General features: G+C 40.2%; 1 protein-coding gene across 1 annotated transcript in view; it reads right to left on the reverse strand.

The window, feature by feature from the left end:
* Positions 1 to 11,798: 11,798 nt before the first annotated feature.
* Positions 11,799 to 15,164, reverse strand: part of LOC119576054 (tetratricopeptide repeat protein 27-like) — a 5,962-nt gene continuing 2,596 nt past the window's right edge. Inside the window, exon 2 of the mRNA XM_037923580.1 lies at positions 11,799 to 14,476. Coding sequence (XP_037779508.1) covers positions 12,027 to 14,476 — 2,450 coding nt within the window. The 3' untranslated portion in view covers positions 11,799 to 12,026. The remainder of the gene's footprint in view (positions 14,477 to 15,164) is intronic.

Genomic DNA, 15,164 nt, shown 5'->3' on the forward strand with positions numbered 1-15,164 from the left:
TGATTAGTATTGTATTTGATATCTCACAGAACACTCTCTTTGGCAAAAACGTGATGAGTCATTAGCTCTATTTTTTTTTTGTTTTTTATTTATTTTGGCGATATTGCCCTTTCATTATTTATTTTTTTCCCTATTTTTTTGAAAATTTTAGGTAAAAATGATAAAAAAAACAAGCGAAAACGGAAGCCTAGGGAAAAAAAAAAACTTTTGCAATGAAAAAGGGGCAAAGAGGCGGGGTTTGTTGGGAGTTACCAAGGGATTTTCACAAACAATTATCTGTCATGTCACAATTTTCCCTTTTGATTAAAATTTTTCTTTGGTTTATAGATATCTCATTATCATTATGCTACTGCCATTGTCCTATTAACATCATTATTTACTAATCGTTGCCTCTTTTATTATTTTTTTGAACTTTAAACATCCTCATCAACTTTACTAATAAAATTTTGATTATAGTAAATCATAATCACATCATTATTAATATTTTTGTACAGTTATGTTATCTTGCTATTTTTATCATTATCGTTTTGTTACATACACTAGATCATTATTTTTAAATATTACTTTATCCGATTACATTCTCATCCGGTACTTGAACAATTATAATCAATTACTTTTTATTTTAATATTGTTTTTATTTTGCCCTTTTCTATTTATAATTTTTTTATATATTTTCCCATTATTATATTACTACTATTATTTGTTACTAGTACTACTAATTGTTATTAATATATTATGTTTTATTTTATCATTATCATCATCATAATAAAATTTCATTACCATCATCATCATTTTTATCATTTATCTTTATTAATCACCATCACCATATCATTTTTATCCTTGCTTTGTTCCGTGCTGTTTGTTACTATTACATATCATTTTTATTTTTTATCACATCACAATAAATTCAAAATTTACACTGTATAAGGAGTTCTTAGTTTCTGTAACATTTCATTAAAAACATTATTTTTGCTATCAATATATTTTTTTTTGAACATTTTTAATAAAAAAATTAAACATAATCATAATTATTCTTATTGATAGCTAATGGTCCATGATAATCATTTTAGGTGACATTGCCTACAGTATAAAAAAATAAAATTTCAGAAAACCGCGTTTATATAACGAAAATAGCCACCCCAAAAATTTGAAAGCCTGTTTTAAAATCCTTTTAATCGGAATAAAAAACGTTGATTTCCCCCATAGAGATAGGGACGCTGGGGGGACCGCTTTTTAAAAGGGAGTGAGAGTAGACAGAAGGCAGCCCGGAAGAAGATCTCGGGGATGAGAGGTTAGTGGTGAAAAAAGGGAGCCCCGGCCTTTTTTTCTAGGGCTTTGGGGTTTCTATTTCTTTTTTAAATTTAATTTTTTATGCCTGGGCCCTAAAAATGGAGGATAATATCCCCTTTTTTAAAAATAAAGAGGGAAAAGCTTATAGGGTGCTTTTTTAAAATATTAAAAAAATTAAGCAGTAATTGATACAATAGATAATTGTAGTTAGAATTTCAGGGAAAGGGAAACATATTTGGGAGGGAAAATTTTAGGGTTCAGGGGAGGAATATGAGAATTTCGGGTATTTCTTGTTTATATTTTCATTTCTTTTACTAATGTTGACAGTAGCCGGGGAATTGGTCAACATCGATATCAAATTTACAAACCCCCAAATCCTATGGAGTTTTCTGTGGGTGAATACACCATCAGTATGAGAAGCAAATAAAAAGGAACTTTGTAATACTTTCAGGACTATAGTCCTTGACTACAGCAATACGACAAGCTATGTATTATGTACCTACAGGCAAGGGATAGGGGGGAAAAGGGAAAGTAAGCATTTACAATACCCCCAGGTTTTCAAGTCGAACGGGCTTTTTCGGGAGTCGTGGCAGCTTCCCTTGGGGCGCCTCTGAGGGTGGACATGATTCCCGGAAAGCAGACGAATAGGACCTTTCAAGGCAGCGACATGGAAAGGGCCGTGCCACCCTTTTAAAAAGGGCTAGTAGATGAGAAGTACCGGGCCCGGGTGTAGGGTTTTTTTAAGTGCTGGGGATTTAGTAGTTTATTTTCTTTGGTTTGCCTTGGCCCCTCCCCTCCCTCTCTCTCTCTCTCTCCTCTCTTCCTCTCTCCCCCTCTCTCTCTCTTCTCCTCTCTTCTCTCTCTCTGTTTCCCCCTTTTCCCTTTCTAATTACCTCTCTATCATTTCCCTTTGCCATTTTCTCCGTTGAATTCCCTCCTTTTAGTTCAGTTTGTTGAGGTTTTGCAAAAGCTTTTTTTTTCTCAAGGGGTTCTTTTCTAGCAGTTAAATAATTAGTCTGAATCTTTATTTTATCTATTCAATTTTTACCTCTATATACGTTTTCAGATACATTTTTGTCACGCTCAAAATGGGCAGTGAATGAAAAACACGAGGCTCAAGGAAAATCTGTTACAGGGGATGACGAGCTGGCCACGATCCAGACAGCCAGAATAATTTCTCGATCGACTAGTGGCTGCAAAATTAAAAAAACACACCCCTGGGACGGGTATGTTAAAATCAAAGGTAAATTATAACAAAGAAAAATACTGTTAAAATGTTTTCAGCATGGTGAAATTTTCCCTTTAAATATGAATTATCTAGTTAAAATATAAATAAAAAAAAGTTACCATTGTCAGAATAAAAATTCAAATGGTTTTTTATGTTAAAAAGTTTAATTTCAAAAAAACTTTTTTGAACTTGGCCCAAATCAATCTTTCCATAAGTTTTGCAATTAATTTTACACTTGGCTTTTTCACTGATCTTCCCTTCAGCGATTGACTTGGATGCCCTAGCAGGTAGGGGGGAAAGGGGGGCCCACAGAGCAGAACCCGGGGGAAAACCCGAACTGCCCCGAAGAAGCTGGGCACAGTGGAAAACGAAAGCTGCACACCCCCGGGCTTCACACGAGCAGCCGTTTTGACCGAAATGAGAAGTCACTATCGTGGGAGAAATCAGATTTGGTGCGTGTGTTTTGGGGGGTCGCGTGAGCAAATTTTCCTGTTTGTGGAAAACATGGTGTGGGGTTGGTTAGTAAGGAGTGTGGAAAGGCTGGTTTAAAAAACTGAGTAAATGGTGGGTTTTAAAAACTGAGTTAAGGTTGGATTAAAAAAATAATGTGTAAAGGTTGGTTTTTAAAAAAAATGTGTAAATGGGGGTTTTTTAAAATAAGTGTAAAGGTTGGTTAAAAATAAGTTATCTTTTGGGATTTGTTTTGCACCGTATTTTTGGGCTCTTAGGATTTTTCCCTTGTTTAAGCTCAGGGAGTGAGCAAAGATTTGCTTTTGAAAAATTATATTAATTTCTCTTTTTGAACAAAGTCTCAAGTTTTTCAATCTTCTTGGTGCCTGAATCTAAGGTCATGAGCATAACTTCGTGACATACCAGAGGATGTGGCCACAGGGTTTGGGGAGCCTTATGATTTTGGATCCGCTTTCATTTTCAAGGAGGGCCTTTTCCCCAAACGGAGAAGAACCATTGTCCCAGTGTAAGTATTTTACATATTCATACATTCCCGCGGGGTTATTTTTACGAGGGGGTTCAATATTCTGCGTGTGAAGAATATGTGAATGAAACAAGGAGGGAAGAATAAGAAAAAAACCGACTATGTCGAAAAAAGCAATACACGAAAAATTCAAAAGGTGTTTCATTCACAAATTATCGTTGCGTTTATGGTAAATTACTTACACAACAAAGCCACATTTGTCTTTCCTACATGACTGTTTGCGACAAAGGCCCCTGTCTTTGACACTGAACTAAGGTTTGATTCCCTCTGCAGAACCCGACCGCAGAGATCGACCAGCCGAGTCGCCCCGAGTGAGATCGCACGTGGGCCAGCGCATGGAAAGGTGTCCAAGATAGTGGATAGAAAGTAAAATCTAGCTAAAACGATTTTTTTTTTTAATCCATACTAACCCGGTACTGAATTATCGAGCCTGACCAATTCTACAGAAACCTTTAAAGTTGTGTTTTTGAATCAATCCAAAACTGTTTTCCCTCGGACTGTGATTTCTCATCCTACCGCCTTTACTAATAAATGATTCATAAATGTGTGTATTTTCTATTATTATATCTCTAAATATATCTCTATCTATATATATCTCTCTCTACTCTCTACTGTCTTTCGATGCATCTATTATCTTCTATCTCTCTATCTATCTATATATATATATATATTATCTCTGCATGTCTCTACTTCCCCTCTATCCCCTCTCTTCTCTCTCTATCTCTCTCTGATTTGTTTGTTCGTGGTGTGTGTGTGTGTTTTGTGTGTTTTGTGTGTTGTGTGTGTGTGAGAGTGTGTGTGTGTGTTTGATGTGTGTGTGTGTGTGTGTGTGTGTGTGTGTGTCATCTCCTACCTCTATATATCTCCTCTCTATCTCTAGATCTATTATATCCCCTCTATCTATCTATCTCTCTATCTCCTCGCTCCTCCTCTACCTCTCTCTCTATCTCTCTCTCTCTCTCTCTCTACTCTCTCTATCTAGTGGATTCTCTCTCTATGACACTACTCTCTACATATTTACCATCTACGATATATTCAATAATATATATAAATATACCTATCAATCTATAATCTAAATTTATATATAATCTCACATATCTATACAATATATATACATACACACATATTTAATATATGTTGTACAGAATCTCAGCCACAATATCAATGCAAAACAATGTAATGTTTCTCTTACAATCATATACCCTGAAATAATCCACTTTGCCAGTGTTGGTTAAGATGACAAACTCTCATGCAATTTGAATCGTTGCATTCAATTTCTTTTTATATTGTAATGGTTTTCATTTAGCTTTTGTACACATCACTTGCGTTTATGTTTCCTATACTAAATAAATAAATACGATGTTATTTATATATATATTACTTTATATATATATATATATATATAGATATATTATAGATTATATATATATATAATATATATATATATATAATAATATATATATATATATATATATATATATATATATATATATATATATATATATATTATTATATATCATACCCATATACATTCCAGAATTAGAAATACTCGAAATGGCTTTAAGTTCACCTCATTTGCACATGTGAAGGTGTAAAACTGAATGGACTCTGGTCCAGATTAAAGAGTAATGCAATTTTTTTTATCTCAGTATTGTTGTTCAAATTTATACCCCACCTCGTTCATTCAGCCCTGATGCCCTTTTAATGGTTAATGGTTAATTGGTTTTACAAGCAAGAAAATGTGCTAGACATCTAAGGTCATGTGCACTATAGTTACTGTTTGGGAAGGGTGGGTTGAGTTGTGATTAGTTTGTCTAAGCTGGGCAAAGGAATTGGTGAGTGAAAGGGTTGGGTCGGTGTGGTAAGGGAGTTAGATTAGATGAAGGAGTGTAGATGGCGTTTGAGGAAAGAGAATAGGTTTTTGACGCAGAAGTTTGGGATTCCCTGAAAGGATTCTGATAGGTTGGGATGGTCGGTGAGGGAGGATGATATGGGGGAAAGCAGAGGTACGGGGTTGTTTCAAAACGTGGGCAACGATAACAGGATGGAGGGATTGAAATGGGAACATTACAGAAGGAACATAATGGTGGATCAGATTGTTACATCAGTATGCGGAGTGTTATAGACGGGTGTGCCAATGCGTAAGCGGGCGGAGAGCAAATCTCCCAAAACGTCTTGTTCCGATGAAATGGAGTTGAACCGGAGGAGGAGATTGATAAGTTTTAACAGAATGTAATTTATTAGTGCGGAGGCTTGACAAAACGATTGCCATCGTTTATACAAGCAAGGCGTAAAGTGGTGGGGGTATAATCCCGTGGCTGGGATATGTGAGGCGTGTTGGTATGATGTGGACATAGAGCGTGGCCTGCTAGTGTATCTGCCTGTTCATTGCCGGGGATTCCAACATGGCTGGGCACCCAGCAAATTTGATTGTTTTATGGCGTTGTGGAAAGAGTAGAACAACCAGTTTTCTGGATCTTACAAAAAGTGGGTTTGGTGTGTGTATTGACTTTATGAAGTTAATGAGTTACGGGAGTTCAGTAAAAATGTAAAAGAGGACGAGGAAAGTGAGTACTTGTTGTTTTAGGAGCAAACCGGAAGTGCATACAATTCTGTAGTACAGGACACTGGATTCAGGAGGAAGGGATAATTTGAAAGTACGAGTTTTGGGAAAGATTACTGCAAAACCAGCACCGGAGGTGGATTTTGGAGCCATCAGTATATACATGAATACTAGAGGAAATGAGTGGAGACTGGTCACGGAAATGTTGGAGAAGGACAGTAGGAGGGAATATTTTGATTTTGGTGGTCGGGGAAAACAGAAGAAATCAAATATGGGGGTGAGGTATGAGCCATGGAGGGACGGAATGGAACAGAGAATGGGAGAGTTGGGATGGGGGAAGGGGAATGTGGAGAGGAAGGGTATCCATGCGTGTTGAGATAAAGGATTAGGTAATCGTGGAGCTGAAGCTAAGGTACGAAGTAGGGGTTTGTTGGATATTTATTTAGTGAGGGAAATTGTGGAATCGAACATAGCATCGGAGAGAGAGAAGGGCACGACGTCGAGATAGAGATGGTATGCCTGATTCAGTGTACAGGCTCTCACCTGGGGAGGAGCGAAAGGCGCCTAGTGCTAAGGCGAAGACCACAGTGATGGATTGTATCAAGATGGGCAAGGAGAGGAAGTACTGAGGCAGAGGGATAGATATGGCATCCTAATCAGAGTGAGAGGATCAAAGTAACATGAAGATGAGAGTAGTTTTTTGCGATCTGAGCCCCATGATATATGGGAAGAGAGTTTTTAAGATTCGAAGGACGGGGAGCTTTTTCTTTTAATTGTTATGAATATGGTCTCGCCAGGACGGTGTTTTGGAGTCAAAAATGACAGACCTAGGAATTGCCAGAGAAACGGCATGTGGAGTGGAGTGCCATTAAAGAAGATGGGGGGTAGCGGACCTTCACGTGAGGAGAGAAAAGAATGGAGAAGATTTAGAGGTAAAAAGCGGAAGCCGTGGTTATTGTGGCCCAGGAAGATTCCTTGATGGATTGCAGATTGGAAGAAATTGGTTAAGTAGATTTGGTATGGATGTGCCCGAGGCAATAGATGGTTAAAATCATCACATATAGTGATGACCGAGCTCCTGGTGGTAAAACTGAGACAATATCAATTTAACGCAAGAAGGAATAAAGTGGTATCTGAGCCACACTGCCTTGTGGGACACCTTCGATTTGGTGAACGAAAGCTGATGTGGAGAGGCGATTTTAGACCTGGAAAGTGCGTTGGGAGAGGAAGGACTTTATGAAGACCACCCATGTTTCCACGTCTGCCTAGAGGGACAATTGTTGGGGATATGGTACTGGCCATGTCGTAATCCTATGCTTTTCTAGATCAAAAAAATAGCTAGTACGGATTCATGGCGTGCAATGGCAGAATGTAATATATGTACTTCAAAATGAGCAAATGGTCAGCTGTGCTTCTGGCACGGCGAAAACCGAATTGGGGAAGGAGAGAGAAGATTGTGAGATTCCAAGATACCGACATTAAGCGGTAGTTCACCATTCGCTCTAATAGTTTGCACTAGCACTAGTTATGCGATGGGGCGATAGTCTTGAGGAAGGGTACCACGATTTATTGGGTTTCAGGAAGGGAAGGATAAGAGCTTCTCGCCCATAGAGGGAAATTTCCTGAATGTCCACATGGGGTTGTAAATTTTTAGAGGAAGGAGAAGAGGCGGTGGCGGTTGCCCGTAGCATACGGTAGTGAATACCGTCAGGGCCTTCATGAGTTTTACGGCACGAGTTGTAGGGCAGCAATGAGTTCAAGGAAGAAAAATGGGGCATTATAGGACTCATCAGAGTCATTGGGGTGAAGATATGGGGGGTACGTTCTCTGGTGGTCTTAATAGAAGAGGAATGTGAAGATAGGTGAGAACCACACTGACCTGGCTGAAATAATCACCCATTTCATTAGCAACTTGGAGGGGATTCAGAATGAGGGTATTTTCGAATATGGAGGACAAGGGGGCAGGATGGGGGGGATGTTTGCCTGATTAGTTTATGGATTCGGCGCCAAACATTTGAGATAGTGTAGAGGATGTAATTGATGACACATAATTTCGCCAGCTATTTATTTTACTATCCGGATTGTACGCGGAGATTGTGCATATGCTCTTTTAAAGGAGATAAGGCTGATAAGTTGATTTGGAGTACCTCTCTTGTAGCGGTAAATGTTCCAGGCTGCACGTTTTAAAAGCGAAGTGCTTTAGTGCAATCAGATTCCACCATGGACACATTTGGAGTATATGGTCTTGAAGCGACATTCGAGGGATAGAGCTGTATGTCGCTCTTAAAGACTGTATTTGTGAAATACTGATCATTTCTGAAATGGAAGTGGGGAGGATGGAGGGGTATGAATAGCGAGAGTGAAGTGAAAGTATGTGCCAGTCAGCTCTAGCAAACACCAGCGGGGGGAGTTGAGGGAGTGGTACGTATGAAGTAGGAGAAAGGAGAAAATACTTGAAAGTGGTCACTATTGGGAAAGTGGTCTAAAGACTGACGCAGTGAAAATCTAAATGAAGAGAAGGGGAGCATAGAGCGAGGTCAATTGCATGAAGAAAGATTGCGTGAGTGTATCAAAAGTGTGTGGGGCGAATCTGAATTTAGATAGTAAGGTCAGCTGTGTAGAGAAAGCGCTCTAGAGATCGGCCCTCGGGAGTTTGTGATAGATCACCCCTAGAGTGTGGCGGCAAGTTAAAGTCACCAACTATGAGGAAAGGGTGGTGAAGTTGGGAAATTAGATTTTCAAAGCAACAAAGTCAATGGGGTGGGATGGGGAGAAGTAGACTGATATCACTGTGATTCCGAACGATGAAAGGAAGATACGGATAACTGTGCAAGGGACATTGGTTTGAAGGTAGGTGTGACATAAGGTGTTTTCTGATTGATAAGTATGGATGAACATAAAGGGAATGTGGGGATGAGACAAAATGCATAATTGGGGATTGGTTATTGGAGGATAGTGTTAGAAATTCTCTTGAAGGCATACAATAGATGGACTATAATAGGAAAGGATATGAACGAAGGTCAGGTCTGTGGGAGCATGAAACCGCGATATTTCCAATGAAGGATAGTTATAACTTTACTGATACAGATTTGTGTTACGTGTTGGAGATTTTGAGGGGAAGAAGCTAGAGGGTGGGAAAGGATTGCGAGGTCTGAGATGGGATAGGTGGGGGAATTTGGTGGTCTACTAGGAGGTGTGTATTAGGAGATGGAGGGTCCTGAGAACGGGATACTTGTGGACATAAGGGAATTCACGGGGGGTGTGTATCCAGGAGGGAGTGGAAGGGTAGAGGGGATGGTGGGAGGGATAATGTGGGCGGGGGGTTGGGCGTTGGGGTCGGGGGGGATTTGGGTTGGTGTTTGGGAGGGGGTAGGAGATTGGGGTGTCAGGGGGGATATCGTTTCGGGGAGGGATGGATATCATCATTTAACTTGGAGTGTGGCCAAGGAGCAGGAGTTGTAAGATTTGGGAGGTTTGAGTGTCAGTTTTTTTCAATTAGGTAATCTTGATATTTTCATGGTTTCCTTTTCTTCTAAGGGGAGTTGGTTTGGGAGGTTTTGGGGGTATAGTATTTCTTGTGAGGGGGGGAAGAAGAGGACTGGTGTCTCACGCAAAAGGAGTAAAAGGAAGGTTGAGGTGTGATTGTTGGTGGTACGGGGAAAGGGGGTGGAACGTTGTTCTGTCTGTTACGGTATTGCGAGGAGGGGAGAGGGGCAGGTGTTGGGTTGTGGTGGTGATTAGAGATATCTGTGTAGAGATTGGAGTGTCTGGAATTAGATGGCCAAAGAGTTTACTGGGAAGGTAGGAGGTAGAAGAGGGGGGTTAGGATGGTAGGGTGGGTGTGTTTAAGGCGAATTGGTATAATGCGCCGTATACTGGAGTAAAGGAGTAAGAGAGAACAACGTCACAGTGCTTCTTGTCTGGCTTCACGTAGTGTGAGTCCCAATTTGAATCTGAAGTTGTACCTCAGACTCAAATTTGTAGGTGGGACAGCCCCTATAAAATACATTATTGGGGGCCGCCCAGTTGGCACATATGGTGCGTGATTGTGCAGGGCAGTTAGATCGTGTATGGCCAGGTTTGGGGCCATAGTTGGGGCATCTGGCTGTGGAACGGCAATGTTTTGGCTGGGTGTACTAGACGCCACAATTTTTGGCACTGACGTGGAGGAGGTTGGTATGACGAACAGGGAGGAATTTCCTCCTATATAGACGTTAAAGGGAAGCCGCTCATGTCTACGGAAGTAATTTTGGCTATGTGGTAGTATGGTTTCTTTCGATTACCCCTCTGGGGGGAATGGAGTAGCATTGTAACTACGGTTGCATCATAGTCTTTGAGACTGGCAAGTAGGTCTTATCCTTCCAACAATCTGAACCAATCTTTGTCATAGATGTGGGCAATTTGCTGGGAGATTGAAACTGTTCCGGGTGCAAGTATGATGGTTGGATGGGGTTCCTGCAATGATGGGGTTTACCTATATATGTCTGTTAGTTTTGTTAACATGCTACTAGCTTGTTTTCCGATGTTACTGTGACAAGACGGGAGCGGTCCGGGTCGGCTACGGACAGAGACTTTACCTACTGTTTTTGGAGACTTGTTGAAGAGAAGGGTGTTGTCAGAGTAGGGAGCTGTGGGAGGACACGAAAAATCGGTCGCCATTTGGCTGCGCTGCAGAGGGTATTCAATATTGTTGTAGTGAGTAAGGGGTAGTCGAAGGGCGTGTGCGTGACGATGGCTAGTGTTGAGGGAGATAGTGTTATGGGGAGGTGGGCAAATAAGGCTGTAAGGTATTAATAAGGGAGGGATGGGTGGTTGATGTTGGAGGTTGTGGGGGTGAGGTGATGGAAGTTGAGCGTGCTGGGAGTGGAAATGTTCTTAAGGATTGGTTGTTGGCTACTGTACTAGTAGGCATTGAGAGGGGGTAGTTTTTGCAGTGTTCGGAGCCGTGGTCAAAGGAAGGCTGGGGTCAGGTATCGGATGAGTTTACATCTTTGGGCTATTTGATAAAGGGGCAAGCCTCATTGCCCCTAATAGTGGAGATAAATTTCATTATTGGCCATGGTAAGCCTGGATTATGTTGGGGATAAAAACAGTCCACCCCTCAGGTCCCCTTGAGGGGTAAGGCTGATAACAATCAGGGGAATACCGTGCCCAGGGCTCCCCAGTGCCGTTCAGGACTGGCACAAAGTGCCTTTTCCCATCTTTCAGCACGGCTCTCACCCCTTGGAGGTGGATAGTAGAAGGGTTTGGTAAAGGGGACAGAAACGAAAGGGGGGAAAGGAAAATAAGACCATGCAAAATTAGTTGAGTCGAGGGCTGAGTCCCAAGGTTTGGGATTTTCCCATCTTTGGGGTCCCAGTCTCCCCCTCCTAAGCCCCCCCACGACAACACGGGCAAGGGATTGGGGGGGGCCATGATCCCTTTATAATATAAGAAAGAAAAGAAAATTTTCAGCTCTCTTATTCAACATGTCCATTTAACATATTTCCAATGTCTAAAAACCCCAAGTTTTTGTAGTTATTTAAATGTCTGATTAGGAATTCACCTCTTGTACATAAATATTATAAATTTTATATATATAATAAAATTTATATATATTAATTTATATATATTATTATTTTTTTTTTTTTTTTTTTTTTTTTTTTTTTTTTTTCTCCGTATTCTTTATTAACATTTATTAATATTTATTTAACATTCAGTATTCTAAATGGGATGAAAGAAAACACTTTTGTTTAAATTTATTTTTAATAAATTTTCACTGGCATAAAATTATTGCTCATATCCAAATATGAGCTTTCATGTGGTAGGAATGTCTTGCAGTATGAACGGCACACCAAATCCAAAGCACGAATACAATATACTTTTGTTTCTAATAAAAAGCTTTATATTATCATATAATTGGCTTAAAATCAATCATTTCCCTTTTGTGCATCCTGGGTGGTCATTTGAGCTCAACTCTCAACTTTTAGACCTTCAATCTTTTTCATCAGTATGGACAACTTATCCTCGACTTCTTTCAGAGGTTCTTGAACTGATTCTGATATTTCTCCTGTGATGGCATTTACCTGGCCTCGGCGAGCACCAGTTACAGCTCCACGCACAGACATTTTAACTGAATTTAGGTCAGCCATTGCTGCCTTTGGTGCAACACATTCAGAGGATTCCATGACTGCATCTAGGAGGTATGAAGCACGGTGTAAGGCAGCTACCACAGATAAAGCATCTTTTTCCCAACCAATCTTTTGTGTAGTAGCTGCAAGAGATTTCTTGAAATGTTGCATAGCTAAGTGACGTGTCTCAGTGCTGGCTTCAGGATGGGCTTGTGTCAGGACACCGTAGAGATACCACAGTTCAGGGTGTGTGGGAACTTCACTTGTAAGGCGGCCTAGCAACTCTGAGCACTTCTTGAAAAGTCCTTTTACTTCTCTCCCTTCAGGGTCTTTATCATCATCCACAATGGCTTTCACTACCCGGCCTAAAATCTGGGTATCAACATGGCGTTCCTTGAGACGCAAAATTCTATTGTAGGCATTCAGAGCCTGAGTCATATAACCAAGGGATGTGCTGACTAACATAAAGTTGTCCCACAACCGCCAATTATCCATTCTACAACGCAGTGCCTCCTGGAGGGACTTCCATGCCCTGTGTTTCTGATTTAGCTTAAGGTAAGCCTGACTCATATTGTTCCAAACTTCAAAACTGTCTGGTTCTAAGACACTACATCTTCTGTAAGCCTGGGCACACTTTTCCCAGTCTTCAATTTGCATGGCACAATAGGCTAATCTCTGCCAACTGGGGAACTGTAACTTGTTGATTTCAACACTCTTCTCATAATGCACAGTAGCATTTTTGTAGTCTTTCCTAACATAATAATAATTTCCAAAACATCTCTGTGCCCTTCCACTCCTATGGTTGGACATTTCCCAAGCTTTTTTGTAGCATTCAATATCATCAGTAGCATCTCCTAACAAGCACCACAACTTTGGAGTTTCCTCTTTATTCAACTGACTCCTAATGATTTCAGCTGATCTTTGACGCATCTGCAGCTCATTATAGCACGTGATGACATCTTCCCACAGCTGTAGTCTTTCAAACACCTCCAAGGCTGTTTTAACACAACCTAGTCTCATAAGCATCTTGGCCAATTCTTGCTGTAGTTCCCACTGAGGGGTTACAAGTGATGTGTGCAACAGCTTAAGTCTCTCATACCTGGATGGTTCTTCTCGGTTTACTGCAGCCACCAGTTCCTCGACCTGGTTCAGAGAACGCTCCATGGCTCTAGACTGACTGATCTCTACCCTTGACCGTAAAAATAAAGCTGACATTTGGAGACTCCAGTTCTTTGGGTACTGAAGGAGTGCAACAAGGAATGCCTTTGTTTCTTCGTCAAGTTGTAGATCTTCAGCTGCAGACCTTCTTTTATGGGTAATTATAGCCAGTAACAATGCTTGTTCTATTGGTCTTAAATCAGGAATAACATCCTCATCTGTATCCTTAAACTTAAATCTGTGAAGACGGGTATCATCATTCAGAATAACATCCTTAGGCAAGTCAACAGGTAGAAGACGGTCCCCTGGAAGTTCACCCTCCATGATTGGGCGTCCAGGATACTCTACCTTCACAACCAGCTGTGGAATGTCATCCTGCTGCCACTTGGTTCGTTTGCCAAGTGCCCCCGTCAAAGTAGCTTTTACCTCTAGTGCATCCGCTGCTTTCTGGAAGTGATCCCCTGCTCTTCCTACATCATAGTAGTAGAGGTGAAGATGACCAGCTTCCAGGTGATAGAGAGCATTTAGGTCTCTTGAGATGTTTCTGCTCAACAAGTCTGGATTGTTCTCTACTTGATTGAGAGCTTGAAGCAGAATTTCATACAGCTGTGGAGAACGTTCATCTGCTACCAACTGATGCAAGAGTGAACATCGGACGCACCACCAATCTACTGTTAGGCACGTTGAAAGGGAAGAACGCATGTCTGTCAAAATAAGCTTAGCCAGAAGGAGATACTCAGGCCCATGCAGCAAATTATAAACACCTTCTGTATCACCTACTAAAGCCTGAAGGGCTTCCTGTCTGACCTCTTCTTCATTCTTACCCTCTGGAATGAGCCCAGGTAACAAAGAGCTTGACGCTGGACCAATCAGAGGCCCAGTAAAGTTATTTTGTGCAAACAGCTGAAGCGATGATATGCCAATACAAAGCACAATGTGTTCTTTATGATGTGACGATCCACTGTCACTGAGATAAGAAGACAATGTGGACCTGTAATGTTCTGTGACAGAAACTGTGGCTTCCCTTCTTGAGTCTGCACTGGCCCCCAGTGCCTGCTGACATTCTTGGTCTTGAAGAGCTGCTACATAGCTTCCCACTGACACAAGCTGACACACATTCTGCCAAGCATCACCTGAAAATGAACATATACATGATTAGGAATTGCAATAACATTTTTAAAGCTAAAATCATATAGAACTAAAAAATGTACAGAAATAATGAAAATAAATAAATAAATAAACAAATAAAATAAATACACAATAAATTACGTGAATTGAATTTTTCATGCTTACAATAAAACTAATATTTTAATGAGTGTGTGTGTGTGTGTGTGTGTGTGTGTGTGTGTGTGTGTGTGTGTGTGTGTGTGTGTGTGTGTGTGTGTGTGTGTGTGTGTGTGTGTGTGTGTGTGTGTGTGTGTGTGTTGTGCGCGTGCGTGCGTGTTTTGGGTGTGGGTGTATGGGAGCGTGGGAGCGTGTGTGCATGTGTGCGTGCGTGTGTGTGTGTGTGTGCATGTGCATAGCCTGTGTGTGTGTGTATGCATACATACATACAAACATAATTATGTATATATATGTGTGTGTATATATATATATATATGTATATATATATATATATATATATATATATAATATATATATATATATATACATATTATATATATATATATATATATATATATATATTTTAATATATATATATATATATATATATATATATATATATATATATATATATATATATTATATATATATATATATATATATATATATATGTATGTATGTATGTCACTGATCTTGTAAGCAATGTGTGTTATTAGG

This window comes from Penaeus monodon, chromosome 8, assembly GCF_015228065.2.
Source record: "Penaeus monodon isolate SGIC_2016 chromosome 8, NSTDA_Pmon_1, whole genome shotgun sequence".
Taxonomy (NCBI): domain Eukaryota; kingdom Metazoa; phylum Arthropoda; class Malacostraca; order Decapoda; family Penaeidae; genus Penaeus; species Penaeus monodon.